The sequence below is a fragment of the Trichoderma reesei genome, assembly GCF_000167675.1.
Source record: "Trichoderma reesei QM6a unplaced genomic scaffold TRIREscaffold_12, whole genome shotgun sequence".
In the NCBI taxonomy this organism is placed as follows: domain Eukaryota; kingdom Fungi; phylum Ascomycota; class Sordariomycetes; order Hypocreales; family Hypocreaceae; genus Trichoderma; species Trichoderma reesei.
In genome coordinates this window covers 259,017-273,788 of record NW_006711159.1, presented here as the reverse complement: position 1 = coordinate 273,788, position 14,772 = coordinate 259,017, and the positions used below count along the sequence as shown (strand labels likewise).

The 14,772-nt window shown below is 54.8% G+C and overlaps 4 protein-coding genes across 4 annotated transcripts; all 4 read right to left on the bottom strand.

Annotated features, from left to right (window-relative positions):
- Positions 1 to 1,091: 1,091 nt before the first annotated feature.
- Positions 1,092 to 3,762, bottom strand: TRIREDRAFT_4366 (uncharacterized protein; the record flags this gene model as incomplete). The annotated part of the gene is made up of 7 exons (XM_006966131.1): positions 1,092 to 1,208; positions 1,302 to 2,342; positions 2,394 to 2,667; positions 2,735 to 3,109; positions 3,230 to 3,303; positions 3,384 to 3,617; positions 3,715 to 3,762. The coding sequence occupies 7 exons, from the start codon at positions 3,760 to 3,762 to the stop codon at positions 1,092 to 1,094; spliced, it is 2,163 nt and encodes a 720-aa protein (XP_006966193.1).
- A 1,045-nt stretch (positions 3,763 to 4,807) lies between these two features.
- TRIREDRAFT_63747 (uncharacterized protein) lies at positions 4,808 to 6,572 on the bottom strand (the record flags this gene model as incomplete). The annotated part of the gene is made up of 4 exons (XM_006966208.1): positions 4,808 to 5,320; positions 5,378 to 5,587; positions 5,658 to 5,985; positions 6,055 to 6,572. 4 exons carry the CDS (start codon positions 6,570 to 6,572, stop codon positions 4,808 to 4,810), a joined length of 1,569 nt encoding a protein of 522 aa, XP_006966270.1.
- Positions 6,573 to 6,771: 199 nt separating this feature from the next.
- Positions 6,772 to 6,937, bottom strand: TRIREDRAFT_108451 (uncharacterized protein; the record flags this gene model as incomplete). The annotated part of the gene is made up of 1 exon (XM_006966207.1): positions 6,772 to 6,937. A coding segment is annotated over one exon (166 nt), but the record flags the coding sequence as incomplete, so codon positions are not given.
- A 910-nt stretch (positions 6,938 to 7,847) lies between these two features.
- Positions 7,848 to 14,508, bottom strand: TRIREDRAFT_78939 (uncharacterized protein; the record flags this gene model as incomplete). Its single annotated transcript, XM_006966206.1, has 2 exons — positions 7,848 to 8,379; positions 8,441 to 14,508. 2 exons carry the CDS (start codon positions 14,506 to 14,508, stop codon positions 7,848 to 7,850), a joined length of 6,600 nt encoding a protein of 2,199 aa, XP_006966268.1.
- Positions 14,509 to 14,772: the final 264 nt, after the last annotated feature.

The following is a 14,772-nucleotide window of genomic DNA, read 5'->3' as shown; positions in this document are numbered from 1 at the left end:
TGACGCGGCCGTTTTTTGAGTCAGTGGAAAATGATTTGGCAGCCCCCCCAATATCATTTCGGCAACTTTTCTTACCTACCTTATCTGAACTTTATAAGAATCTTTTGTCTTTCCTTTGGCATTTGCTTTTACAAATACTACCTATAGTACTCTCCGCTGTCTAGAACAAAAGTGTCCGTCGCAATGTAATTGTGAATTGTAATTGTAACTGTAAGTGTAAGTGTGTAAGTAACACATGTACCTGTACTTGAAATCTCCCCTTTCGGACACAAAATCCCCGTAAACACTTTCTTAAACATGTCATGCCATGTCCACACACACACACACCCAAGATGGGGGGAAAAAAAGACAAATCCTCAGGGCATACTAAGTAGGTAGTAGTACCTTGGTTAAACGTGATCAAAAAGCGACGACGGGAAGGGCTGGATTCAGCGAGCGAGTGTGTGTGTGTGTGTGTGTGTTTGTAGAGTGGTGAGTGCTTGGCGCTGCTCAGCTGATCAAGAGAAAAGCTGTACCGGTTTTGCTTGATTCATTCATTCATTCCAACTGCTTTGACTAATTCAGCCGCACGTGGCGACAATCCAAGAGGCTCGCCTTATTTTTTTTCTAATAGTGAGGCGCCGGGTTTCTTTCTCGTTTGGGGGAGAGGGGTCTTTTCCTCTTTCACTGGGTACTTGTTGAAGGATGAGGGAAGATCTTGTGTGTGAGGGGAGAAGAGGGGCCAGACAGATGAGGACGAGGAGGAGGAGGAGAAGGAGGAGGGGGATGCCATGAAGCCATTGTAGATGGATGGATACTGGGCATCCCATCATGTGTAATATAATATATGTAAATTCAGTCAGATTGCCTTGATCGATGTGTCATTTGTTGATTCCGCATCCTTTGCCGCCCCCCCCCCCCCCCCCCCCCTTCTTACTGTAGTCAAACACGTTCCCATCGTCTCCTCCTCTCGATCCATCACCATGTCTTGATGCCTTGTACTTTCGCATCCCCCAGAATCCTTCCATCGTCCAACATCCCAAACAGAAAAACAGCTCCCCGTCTTCACTTGTACATCCCCCCCCCCTCCCCTCTATGCGATCCCCCCCTTTTCACAGCCATCTCACCTTTGCAATGTGGTCCGCCTTCTTCTTGCTGCTCTTGACGAACCCCATGGCCTTCAACTCCGCCAGCCCGCGATAGAACTGCACCAGCGCCCTCCGCTCGTCCTTTTGCCGCCGAAGCTCCCTCTGCTCGCCATCGTCGTCGTCGTCCTCTTGCTCGCCCTCAACACCATCCTCTCCCTCCTTCTCCTCGCGCACTAGCGCATAAAACGCTGACCACAAGTCAGCCACGTTGATCAGGCTCCCCGCCTCGAGATACAAGTGGTACAGGATCGAAACCGCCGGAAGCGTCGCCTGCACAACACCGCCAGCACCAGCACCAGCACCAGCACCAGCATCGTCGCCGTTGCTGCCCCTGCAGCAGCCGCAGGAGAGATAGTCGTACGGTCGCGCCAAGCTGCGCCTAAACGTCACCCGCGGCCGTGGCACCATGACGTCCCGCAGGGGCGACCTGCTGTCGTACAGCCACGCCTCCGAGAAGAGCTCCCACTCGGGGCGTCTCGACCCGAAGTGAGCCGTCAGCCGCTCTGACACGGCGTCTACCAGGCTCGTCAACTGCTTGTCCTCGTCGCGGAGGGCCGCCGAGTCGCGGCTCAGCTGGACGCGCTGCGCAATGACTGTCGTGCGCATCACCTTGCTCTGACTGCTGTACTTTGTGTGGAGTGTCATGCCCGCGCCCTCTGCGTCCGCTTCCAGCTTCTCCAGGCGGGAGAGCGTATCCTCTAGGAAGCTCAGCAATGCGGTGTCGTGCTCCTTCGACGCGGGCTTCAGGCGGAGGCTCGTTTCTCCATCCCTGAAGATGGAGATGACCCGACGCAGCATGCTGGCGAGCGCACCCGAGCCCATCCGTCGGATGTGTTCCGTCAAGCTGCCGTTTCCAAACTCGGGATAAGCCGTAGAGAGTGAGTCGACGTACGCCCGCGAGAATGGGGGCTGAACCGCTCCGGCGGCCTCCCTGACCAGGAGTAAGCGTAGGTGGTTGTCCATCCAATCCTGTCGACGCTCGTTACTGGCCCGAGCTTGCGCGAGCAGATACTCGTCGTCCTCCAGCAGCGAGCGCGCATGCCGGAGGCTATCGGCCGTTGCACGCTCAACGGCCGTCTCCACCTCGTGTCGGAACGAGGGGAGATGCCGCAGCGCTTCGAGGTGCCCGTCCTGAAGGATTCCTTCCTCCTCTGCCGTTTCAGGAGCCATCAAGACGCTGAGCGCGTTGGCGTAAAAGTGGCACATGTAAACGTACTAGAATCGTCAGCTTCGTAGCCGAGCTTCAATCACCATCGTTATACATACCTTCAACGAGCTGATAAATGCCTGGATACCTGCCATCTGGTCTCGTTGACGGTCAAGCATGCCCCGAAGGATGTGCGGCCCTAGCCTCAGGGGAATATCGCTGGCTACCACTGCCCCCATGAAGACGCTCTCCAAGATAGTCTCCGTCTGCACACAGTCAAATTGCGCGCCGTGAATCAACCGGCACGCTGACTTGAGGAGACGGCTCTCCAGTAGGTCGATAGATGTAGCAATGCCGAAGAGCAGAGTAAAAGGTATCTGTGGCCGCCATGAACTGATACCACCGTTAACACGACAAGAAGCAATTAGAGGCTTCAGCGGCAAAGGGGAAAAAAACGTACCTCAGCAGGGTAATCATATCAGACAGCAACCCACTATCAAACCCTTCACTGTCCTGAAACGCCACAAAAATGTTTTCTTGCGGCTGGTGCTCCAGAAAGACACGCAGCGCCTCAAGATCGTACGGCAGGTAGCGTCGGCCCGATGCCTGCGCAAGCTGCAAGTCTTCCTCGCCGTCGACCACCAGCGACCTGGAGGTGGCGTCTTGGATGATCTTCTTCAGGGCGTTCTTCAGGTTGGTCGCTTCTGAAGACCGCAGCCGGATGAACTTGCTGGTCGACGCTCGCTGGAGGGAATCAGACAGCTGTTCAAAGAGCAGGTCCTGGGAGGCAATGTTGGGCCCCGTGATGATGAAGGCAGATGGAATCTTGTCGCCGCTGGAGTCCATTGATTAGCCTCACCCTGTCTTTCATCTCATTACATTTCATCTCATCTCATGGAGTTTATCTCCCTCTTCTGAAGAAGAAAGGACAAAGGGAAGGGAACTCGGCTCTCACCACTCCGACTTCGCATCCCGAACAAACCGCGACACCCCATCCAACGTCGCAGAATTGGAGTCCCTCAAAATCTCCTGGACATTTTCTCACTCAATCAGCATCAAGGCTTCATTCACAAACTCATTGCCGCCCAAAACGTTTTCATAAGACTCACCTGTATTCGCGCATCAACCATGGCCCAACTCTCCTCTAGCAGCCTCTCCCTCCGCCGCGCACAAGCCATGCTTTCGCCCAGCAACGGGGCAAACCACGACGACGAGCGCAAGCCGCCGTCTTCATCCTCTTCGTCGTCTTCGGCTACCGCAGAGCGGCGAGCTGTTTTCCGCCTCTTTGGCGGCCTTTCGCGGCGCGGTGGCTCGTCTTCTTCGGGGTTGAAGATGAAGGCCACCTGTATGCGTATAAACAAAGGGTTCAGTTAGCTAGCCAGCAAGCAAACGACGAGGCAGACGCGGTGAAAAGGGGGGGTTTTCAAGATTGCAACGCACTTGATGGTCTTCTTGGCCAAACACGCTCTGTAGCTCTTCAGTAGACATTTGGGCCCTGTTGTACCGACCACATCAAACAATTTCGGTTGGTGTTGGATTAGAGATGGAAATGGTTGATTCTCGATGGATGTCGTTCAGATGGTGTTCATGTAAAACGCGGTTTGGCAGAAACACGGTCACCGTACAGTACTCCCCTTACAGTACGAACACTGTATCTTATGCTACTGAGTCTCTACCTTAATCCAGCACTCCATAAAACACTTCATCATCAAGCGCTTCATACCCTACATCTCGACAGCAAACCAACCAATTCGGTACACCGCCATCCTTGTTCCAAATGCTCGCCTTCAATTGATACAATCATCGTACATGCTAAATTCATCATACTAGAAGAGAGCCTTGATTCTCAAACACGAAAACACGCCTACCTAGGTTGTCTCTCACCCCCCTCCCAAACCAAGAGTCCTTTTGGCCCGCCAGCAGCAATCGCACTCCTCCCGACCGAGCTGCGTGAATAAACAAGCGTGTCTTGCATAGTCTCCCAGGTATGCCCCCTTGCATGCATGCACTGCAACTGACTCCTCATCTCGTCGTCCATCCCGTCCGCTGCACATGCTGGGCTAAACCGTTCGATATCCCTTTTCGTCAGTCTCTAGCAACCAGAGACCTCTCACATGCCACGTCAATAAACGGCTCCTCCACGAGAAAGAAGACACAAGCTGAGCCTTCTTTGTTTCCTTCCGTCTTGCTCGTCCATAATGGTGATTACTTGTACACCACAAATCGAAAACACAGTAGGGGACGGCCCCTTTTATAGTATAGGAAAAGGTACGTCAATAGTGAGAAAAAAAAAGATAGAAAAAAAAACAAGAAACCTTGTGCGCCGCAGGGGTAGCTTTAAGGAAGCGCGTGAACCAGAAAACCAAGGAGAAGCAGTGCAACCCCAGACAGCACGTTCTGGGGTGGAGATCGTACTGTCCGTGATCGAATGTCGCGTGTTCCGAGTGCTTAAGCAGTGGCCTCGACGGCTGCGGATGCGGGAGCCTATTGCACAAATCATTAGGATATAGCCCAGAAATACCCGAGAGTGGTGTCATCTCACCGCTTCAGGCTCGGCCTTTTCGCCCTTTTCCAAACTCACATCTTCTTTCGTCTCAGCTTCATCATCCTTGGCAGTGGCTGCGGCAGCGGACTCTTCGGCAGCCTCCTTGGCCTTTTCGTCCTGGGTCTCCTTATCCTTGTCGCCGCTCTCTTTTTCACCGCTGTTTTCAGCCGGCTTGCTAGATTCTTTGGCTTCCGAGGCGCCGTTGACGCCATTCGCCGGGGCAGACTCGGTGGAGAGCAGCTTATTCCACTTGTCCAGGAGAGCCTGAGACCTCTTTTTGAAGTGGAATTCGTCCTCCTTGGGAATCGAGTCGAGCTTCAGGATAGCCTTGAAGACCTTGTTGATCTTGGTGCTCTTGATGATGGAGACCTCGAGATCGTCGTAGTTCTTCTCCAGGACGTCAATGAAGCTGGACATGGATTTCATCTCCTCTTCACGCGGCTGCTGTTCTCTGGTCAGAAGGCCTCTCTGAAGCTTGTGGCGCAGATAAAGAATCTCCTTCTGTACAACTAGTTAGCGCAATTCTTTGATTCAGGGCAAGGGTCATGCTCGACGCACCTCCTTGCGAGCGTGTCGCTCCTCGGGCGTCAGCTTGGCTTCCTTGGGCGCGTCCTTCTTGTCCGAAGCCTTCTTTGGCTTGGCCTTTGCAACCTTTGCGGCCTTATCTTCCTTGGCCTTGGGCGCTGCCGTGCCGTTCGCCGCCTTGGATGAGGATGACGTGTTGAGCTTGATCTTGGGCTTCTTGACAGAGTCAGAACGCTGAGGAACCTGCGCATGCTTCTTTGTCAGTAAACGTAGACACTCCCGTCATGGCCTTGAAAGGGGAAGGAAAACTTACGGCAGCATCTTCCTCCGAAGCCTTTCGCTTCTTAGTCTTGGGCTTCGGGGCCTCATCCACATCGTCCATGTCCACGTCTTCATCGTCGCTCGCCTTAGCCTTGCCCTTCTTGGACTTCTTGGGCGTAGCCGCGGCTTCTTTCTTAGCCTCTTCTTGCGCAATCAGCTCCTCCTGGAAGCTCTGCAAGATTTCCTTGTAGTGCTCAAGAGGGTTCTGCTCAGCGGCAAGCTCAAAGGCGAGCTTCAAGTCCTTGCGCATCTTGTCTCCAATCGACTCGCGAGCCTTCTCCGCAGTCAACTCGGAGAGGGCCGTGTTCGTAACCCATCCACTAGAACCAATCAGCTACAGCCACGACAGCAGGCGCCTGGCCGGGTTGCATGTAGGGTTGAATACTCACAATTCGTTTGTGGAGAGGTACATGACGGGGAAGCTTCGATCGTTGACCCGCTTGCCGCCATCCGCGTAGGCTTCGGAATATGTTCCATCGGGGCGAGCGGCGGAGACTGGTCGGGTGTTGATGAGGGCTTGGGGGAGCATGTCCTCGTCGCAGATGATGGCGGGCCAGGCCGGGAAGCCCTTGAGCTTCACGAGGAAGTGGTCGCCAGGCTGGGCATCAATGTGGGTTAGGCGCGCCTTGGAGCCCTTCTTGCTCAGCGTCTTGCCCTTGGACTCTCCAGCGCTCGACTTTCGTCGGCTCTTGCTCTTCGCACCAGGGGTCTCGGTGGCAGCGGCAGCGGTCGCATCGGCCTCAGGCTCAGCAGCGGTGTCGGCGGCGTCCTTCATCTCGGCGTCGCCATCAGCGTCGGTCTTCTTCTCAGCCTCGGCGGGCTTAGCAGCGGCCGCCTCATCAGCGGTTTCGGCGTTCTCAGGCGCCTTGGGTTCTACTGCGGCAGCTGCGATTAGCGCAAAGTCCATTGGCGTGCACAGAGTAACGTCAACAAACAGCAAAGGGAAGGGGAAAGAAAAAAAAAACCAAAACAAACAAACAGCAGCTCGTGACCGCAACGCCACAAAGCCAGAAGCTGTTGTGATCAAAGCAGTGAAACTCGCAAGCTGAAGACTTGAAGAAAATGCGCGCGAAGACGCCTGCTAGAAGCGCGTTGCAGGAGCTTACCTTCAGCGCCCTTTGCTTCTTCCATGACTGCGTCTCCCTCAGACTTGACCGCAGCCTTGGCAGTCAATTCGCCCTCGCCAGCAACCTTGGCTCCAGAATCAGGCACGTCCTCGTTGCCGACAACGGGCGCGGCGGCGTCGGGCTTCTCAGGCGAGTTATCGGCCATGGCAGACGCTGGGTGGCGACGGCGCAGCTTCCAATGCTCAGCTCAGCTCAATGACTCGAGAGCTCTCAACGCGAAGATGGGCACGAGCGATGACCGGGGCCAAGCTCCAAAACAGGTGCGGCGGACGCGTTTCGCGGCGTGTTGCTGCGTGTTCAATGGCGGCGCAGGGCGGGTTGCGTGAAGCTCGGGGCGATGGAAAGGCGCGGGTTTGGTTCTCGTTCAGCGTTTTGCCCGCGTTGTGCGAAGAATCAAATGGATGGGGGAGAGAAGGAAAAACATGGAGCGAATAGCGAGACGAAGCGCAGGAACACGTCAAACGTCACCGAGTCGCGTCACGTGACCCGTCTCCAGGTGTGGCATTAATGACGACTCCAGAATAAGCACCTCACACTGCCGAGGCGGCAACCCCGGCGGGCCAACTGGCGGCTGGCAGCTGGAGCTGGAGCTGGAGCTGGAGCTGGAGCTGCTCTGCACGCTCACTGGCTGTCGTCGACTCGACGGCACTCGCAGAGGCAGAGGCCGTGCGACCGTCGCCATTTGACCGCCGTGATGCCTCGCTGGGCCCCCAAACCGTAGCCCGCAGAGGTCTCTCTCGCGCCTTCGCCCTAGACAAGCCCAACCAACCAACCACCTTGGGCCTCGAAACCGCTGTTCCACAGCCGTTGCGCCACCACAACCCCTGCTTTGTCCGGAACACAATACGCAAGGAGCTGATCGTCGTCATTAGACTCGCCCAGAGCCAAGACCGGGGCCGGGGGCTCGCGAGAAGAGTCCGGGCAGCTGAGCAACAATGAATCACACATTAAGATTTGTATCCGTAGCTTGCCTTTACTGTACATAGGTAATCGACTTTTCTCTTCTCTGCAGTCTGCAGAGTCATCAAACCGGTGGGAGAGCGCGCGCCGGCAATCTACTCCTCGTCTTCGTCCTCGTCGTCCTCGTCCACGTCCATGCTCTCTGCTGCCGTCACCGAAAACTCCCGCTCCTGGTCCACGCCGACGTAACTATCGCTCATTAGGAACAGCTTGAGATTGTGCTCACCAGGAGATGGCACAGTGTATTCAAGCCGGACGCTTAATTCGCGGCCAATCGTGACCCTCTTGATTGCCAGAAGGTTCCGGGTCTTATCGTCGCCCACCACTAACCACCAATTCTCAATCTTCTTCGCCGGGTAGAAAGGCGCGTGCACCGTAGGGTCGTGCTCGTCGTCCTCTTCAATGTTACGCGTGATTTTGATGTTCAGGTGAGCCGGCTCGCCGGCCCTGATCTCGTCTGCATCGAGAACCTCGTGCTCAAGCTCCAAGTCGGGATACTTGTCGTTTGTAAACTCTGCTGCCTGTGCCAGTTGCTTCTGCGAAAGACCCAGTTGCTTGACCAGCTTGTTGTAGTCCGGGTTCTCATCGGGGTTCATCGCTTCCATGAAGTCGAAGATGTCCTTGATTCTAAACATGAAGTTAGTACATGGCTACTGGTATAAGTGGTAAAAAGAGAAAGGCAACTCACCCAAAGTCATTTGCAACCTTGACAACCTCTGGCGAAAAGTGCGGAATCTGCTTGAGAGGGCTGTCGCGATCCCACATGGCTTGGACAACCATCTGCGACATTTCCATGGCATTCATGGCGTTGAGATGGCCATCCGATGAAAGAATGTCGACCATGGCGCTGAGGAGACTGAGAATTCTGCAGAGAAGGACTTCTTGGTCTTTGGCGAGATCGATGGGAAGTTGCATCCGAGAGAAATGCGCCTGGAGCAGAACAAAGGCCTTGAAGTGAGGCGAGTCGTAGCTGGGCTGTGCCATCTTGACGGGCACGCGATCGTAGATGCGTCGCAAAAGACTGTCCTCGTGTCGACGGACCTGGATCGTCTCAAACTCGGTGGCTGATGTGACGATTTCCAAGATGCCCTTGAGCTTTGTCCGTGCCGTGAGTGAGAGTAAGAAGGTCTGCATCGTGATGTAGGAGATGTTGTAGTAGGCTCCGATCATGGCTGCATTCTGTGGCGCCACAGATCCATCGTCCTCATCGAATTCGATAATCTTGGACTCGGCCAGTTCACGCAGCGTCGTTTCCACCAGGTCTGACATGAAGTTGCTAAGGCCTTCGTGAGTTGTGCTGGTCAAGCCGTAGTAGCTTGGGTTACCGAGCAGTCTTCGATAGAAGTATGTGAACGTGGTCCAGTTGATGGCATCGTCGCCGGACTCGATCATCTTGGTGCTAATCTCCGTGACGAAGGCATCGTGGAGGTAGTTGTGCAAGTGCGACTCGATGGGTAGGGCCTCGTTCAGGAACTTCTTGTAATACTCACGCTTTACCTGGGGCAACATGAGCACTCCACGGCCGCGGCCGTCCTTTGATGGTCGCAATGCCTTGCCAAACATCTGTAGGATTTCGCTCAGGGGGTAGTCCACATATCTGTGTTCACGGCCCTCAAAGTACTGTGTCCCCATGACGATAACGAGATGAGCAGTGTTTGTCAGTTCCCAGCAGACGTCTCGAGACGCGATAAGAACCTGAATGGCGCCGTTATCGTAAAGATGCTTGACGATACGCTTGTCACTCTGACTTAGAGCTTCGTGGTAGTAGCCGATACCATGAGATAGGGCTTCAGCCAGGGCCTCTTCGTGAACGCGATCGAGGAGGGGTCGCATTTGCTCAACATCAGCGTGCAGGAAGCGGTCGTCGTCATCATCCGCAGCACAGGCCACCAGCAAGTCGCGCGCAGTGCTTCTCGTCTGTTTTCGACTGGGCACGAAGATCATCGCCGGCTTGTCTGGCGACATCTGGGTGATGGCCAGATATGCGGGCTTTGCCATGGCCAGCATCAGGGATGGGAAATGGGGGATTGAGTAGGATTGGATGTGAAGCTCGAGGGGGACGGGTCTGACGTGAGGGCTGAAGTTGTAAATGTCGTGCTTCTTGGCGTCAATCCACTCGCCAATATCCCGTGCATTGGCCAGAGAGACACTCAGAGCAACAATTCTCATGGGCAGCTCGGTCTGGGTACGGATGTAGTGCATACGCGAGACGATGATCTCGTAGATGTAGCCCATAGAACCGCCCAGGAGATGGATCTCATCGGCGATGAAGAGCTGTACCGTCTGGACATTCTTTCGTCGCTTCCACTGCCTGGACAAAACATCCCACTGCGTCGGTGTAGCGAGGATCAAGTCGCCGGCTTCCAGGATCTTGAGATCTGCGGCGGTTTCGCCCGTCAACTTCACAATCTGTTTTCCACCGCCCAAGTGGCCCAGCCTCTTTTGCCAGTCTTGGAGACGAGCGTCGACAAGCTCCTGGAAAGGAGCGATGTAGACTGCTCGACCAGCCTCGCCCTGCGACCAGTGTCGCAAGAGAGCAAACTCGGCACATACCGTCTTGCCGCTTCCCGTTGGAGCGCCGATAAAGACATTCTGATCAGTCTTGTACAGCGAGTTGAAGGTTTGTGTTTGAACTTTGTTGAACTGCCTCCATTCCGGATACAGGTTAATGTAGTCCTGGACTTTGAGCGCTGACACGAGGAGAGGTTGAAGATCGAGCAGCTCAGTGTGAGGGGGGAACTTTTCCGGCAAGATGAGCTTGTGGAAGGGAACGGCCAACCTCGTCTCCGAATGCATCCACCTGTCGGAGATGACTGAGACGAAGTAGTTGGGTGGCATAGGATCAGTGATCGGGACGGTAAAGTCGACAATGTGTTCGTTTGCTTCGGCCTCCGCATAGTCCTTGCGAAGGAGGAACGTGTCATGATACAGAATGTCCTCGCCATCACAGTCCTCGACAATGATCCAGAAGCTCTCGGCCGCGCCATGGATGCTATCATCCCACTCGAAGTTTGGCGTGATGCTAAGCTCGACTCGCAGCATGGACCTGGTCATGGGCTGGACTTGCGCCTGAACGTCGAGTCTGGGGAATTTGGCAACCAGTCCACAGACGGTGCGGCCTGCCTTGGGCATGCCCAGCAGCTCGCCCATCCTGGGAGGATCAAGATCGAAGTAGCTGCTCCATGAGACCTCGATTCTTTCCGCTTTCTGAACAATGTCACGCGGGCAGGAGGGGAACTGGCGCAGCGGCGACATGGTGGGCCACATCCGCTTCTCAGCCATCTTGCACAAATCCAAGGCAGTCTTCGCAACGGACGCCCAGCCCTTCTTGAGCGTAATCTCAAAGATGGCGCGCAGGATTCGGCCGGCACTCTGCGTGACATAGACCATGTCTGCCATGAGAGCCAGGCCCTCCAGCTTCAAGCGCGAGATATAGGCCTGAAGCAGAACATTGATCTTTGCGTGTGGTTCTTCGATGCTTTCCTTGACGGGGATCGGCACTCTGCCCATCAGCTTAGCAAGCTCCAGCTTCTCGTCTTGACGGACAGGAATGTATTTGAATTCTGCGCTGAGAGCGAAGACGCGGAAGAGCTCAATGGTGGTAATGGATGGCTGGATGAGGTTGTTGTAGGTGTCCATGGAGCTGGCGGTAATGTAGTAGTGCGAAGCAATGCGGCCCAATTCTGTAGACTGCATCCTGCCCGTCTTCTCATCATATTTGACAAGGTTAGACTTCCTCAAGACCATTGCTGCAGAATGTATCAGATCGACACGCTTCTGTTCTAGCGCCTCGTCGTCCTCATATTCCGGACCAACTTGGTACAGTCCAGGAGACCGAAGCATTCGAACAAAGAGATATGTGTATCCAAGCCACTCGACGCCTTCATCTCGAGTCCTGACGTTGCCAAGTACAATTTCGGCATTGAGGTTATCTACCAATTTGCTCACAAACTGACTCTCAATGGGAAGTTGCTGGTTCAGAAGCGAAAGGTAGTACTGTATCTCGCTCTGCGTTGTGATGATGATGCCCTCGCCATAAGTGTCGAATTGTGGTCGACCTGCACGGCCCAGCATCTGGAGAACATCTTGAGGACTCAGCTCAACCCAGCTACCCTTTTCGGGAGAGTAGATCTGTGTACCCTTGATGATGACGGTGTGAGCAGGCAAGTTGACACCCCAGGCAAGCGTGGCAGTGGACACGAGAACCTGAATGGCGCCTCTGGCGAACAAATCCTCAACGTCGGTTCTGTCGATTCGGTTCATACCGGCGTGATGGATTCCGAAACCATAGGGCAGGATGTCCTTGAGATCCGCATCGGTGGCCTGGCTTGCAGCTTCAGCCAAGACCTCTCGGCTACCAGCATCGTGGCGCAGAATCTGGTTGATTGTGTCCAGTTCCAAAGCCTTGTCTCGGATATACCGAGCCGTCTTTGCGGTTTCTTTACGAGAGTGGACAAAGATGATCATCTGATTCCGGTGAGTGCCGACGTGCTCAATGACCTTGTTGTACGTGACATCGTTCATCGTCTTGAGCTGCTTGATTGCCTTGCGTTCTGTGACGCCGATGAACTCTTGTCGGAGGGGACACGGTCTGAAGGAACCGTCAAAGTGGAACATGGCCTTCTTGGTGTCGACGCGGAGGAAGCTGGCGACATCTCGGTAGTTTGGAAGGGTTGCAGACAGACCGACGATTCGCACTGGCTCTCCCGTTTGTTCGGTTTTGCGAATGGTTCTGGCGACGATACTCTCCAGAACGGGACCACGGTCGTCGTGGAGCAGATGGATTTCGTCAATGATGATCAAGCGCACCAGGTTGGTGTAGGACAGATCGTTGGCCTTGCGCGTGATGACGTCCCATTTTTCAGGCGTAGTCACGATGATTTGGGTTTCTGCAATCTGTTGCTTAGTGAGTTGGCGATCACCAGTCAACTCAGACACGCGGATTCCGTAAGGCTCGAGGCGTTTTCCAAAGTTTCCAACTTGCTCCTGAACGAGGGCCTTGAGAGGGGCAATGTAGACTATCTTGAAAGCATCAAGATCGATGTCACCAGTTTCAGGGTTCCGGTTCTTGCCAATTTCTCTTAGGATAGTCAACATCGCCACGTTTGTTTTCCCACTACCAGTGGGGGCACAAACAAGCATGTTGCCATCGTCCTCGAAAGCCGCTGGAAAGCATTTGGACTGTATCTTGTTTAGGGACTTGGCCGTGCTAAAGGGCAGCCGTGACCACTCCGGCATGTCTGTGATGGGGATGAGGACATCGTCTGGATCGCTGCGTTTCTTCGGAGCGGGCACGTGGATCTCTTCGTAGCCCTTGAAAGATCTCTTCGTCGATCCCTCTGGCAATCTGACCTTGGGGTTGGTCATCAAGTGATTTCCTTGGTCGAAGACGAGGTTCTCCAGGTTGATGAGCTTCTTCGGCTGCAGACCACCCACCAGTTGGCCTTCAGGGCGTTCCGCCTTGGGGCCTTCTGCGGTAAAGGAGGCGGGTACATCGATATCCATTTTGATAGTCCCCTTTCCTGCCTTGTCCCCGTCGGGCCCTGTCTTGCCGCGCAGTTCGTTGAGAATCCACTGCAGACCCTCCGAGGCCATTTCCCTTTCGACATTGGCACGCTGCTCCGCGTCTGGTGCTCTGGCAAGCTTCGTAAGCCAAAACACCTTTTCCCTGTTCTCGACCAGCTTCTGGACGAGCTCGTGATGCTCGAAGTCGAAGAGCTCCATCAGATCGTTTTCAATCTCACGGAGTGACTTCTCTTCGCCGCCGACCTCGTCAGGTTCTCCAGACAATATGCGCAGCGCCTCCTTTGTCTTGTCTGCTTGCTCGTGCGCATCCGGGTATAACATGCCAATCTGTCGCTGTAGCCAGAAAGCATCCACATCTCGCGCAGGTATTGTGGTCTTGTCGCTCTTCTTCTGCTTGTCTTCAGAAGGTGCTGCATCGAGGATCATTTCCTCCTCGGCATCGATGGCATCATCATCTGCCTTGGCCGCCCCTTCTTCTTCCTCCGCTTCGTCTTCGTCCTCGGAAGACTCATCCCGAACTTCATTGACGATGTCGTCCTCTTCGTCGTCCTCGTCAAAGGCAACAGCCACACCCTGCCGCTCGTCGATTTCGGCGTCATCATCGTTGTTATCTCCCATGTTGACATCCTCATCATCGTCTTGGGCGTCGTAATCTGTGATCTTCTTCCCCAAGTTGACCAGTTCGTTGAACTGCTTGGGGCTCAGAGTTGTGCCGAGAATCTCATCAATTTCCTTCTTCTTATCCAAGTCCTTCATGTCATCGTCCTTCAGATATTCCAGCACGGCATCTGCAGCACTGCGAACGACATCGTACGGGACGTCGCCAAGGCTGTTCGCCACAAGTGTCAGGATCAGGTCAAAGGTCGCCCGTGTCGCAGCAGTTCGAGGTCGATATGTGATGCCTTCGATCAAGGTGTCATTCGTGCCCAGGACACCAGTTTGCGGCGCATCGGGTCTTCGCTTTCGCTGCTCTCTCAGCAAGACGTCCTGGCCTTCTTGAAGGCTCCCGCGCTCGATGTCGGGCATCCCCGATTGCTTCTTCGGCTTCGGTGCTTCATCGCGAGCGACTCGAGAGCCCATGTCGTTGATGCTCAGGCGCCCAGCAAGAGACTCTGGGTCGCCCGTGGCCTCGTCCGTTCGACGTGTGACAAACCGACGGTCCGCCTGGAGGACCAGGTTGGACATGGCCGAGTACTTGTACTGGGAGACATCGCGATGGGGGTCGGACATCGTGGCGGTTGTGTCGAAAGATTAGGATGTACAGAAAGGTGGAGGAGTGGAAAGAGAACGTCGATGTCCTCGACAACCGCTCGGTGAGCCCAGCGTCTACTTCACCATGTGCTTGTCCCCCAGATCGAGGCAACCAGGTCGAAAGCGGAGGGCAGCTGCCTTAGGTGTCTCAACACTGCGAGGTCGCTGAATTGGTTGAGGCCGCTTCTGCTGGGAGGTTGATCGCGATAAATTTCCTTGAGCCAGCATCTGCCTGGACGCGCC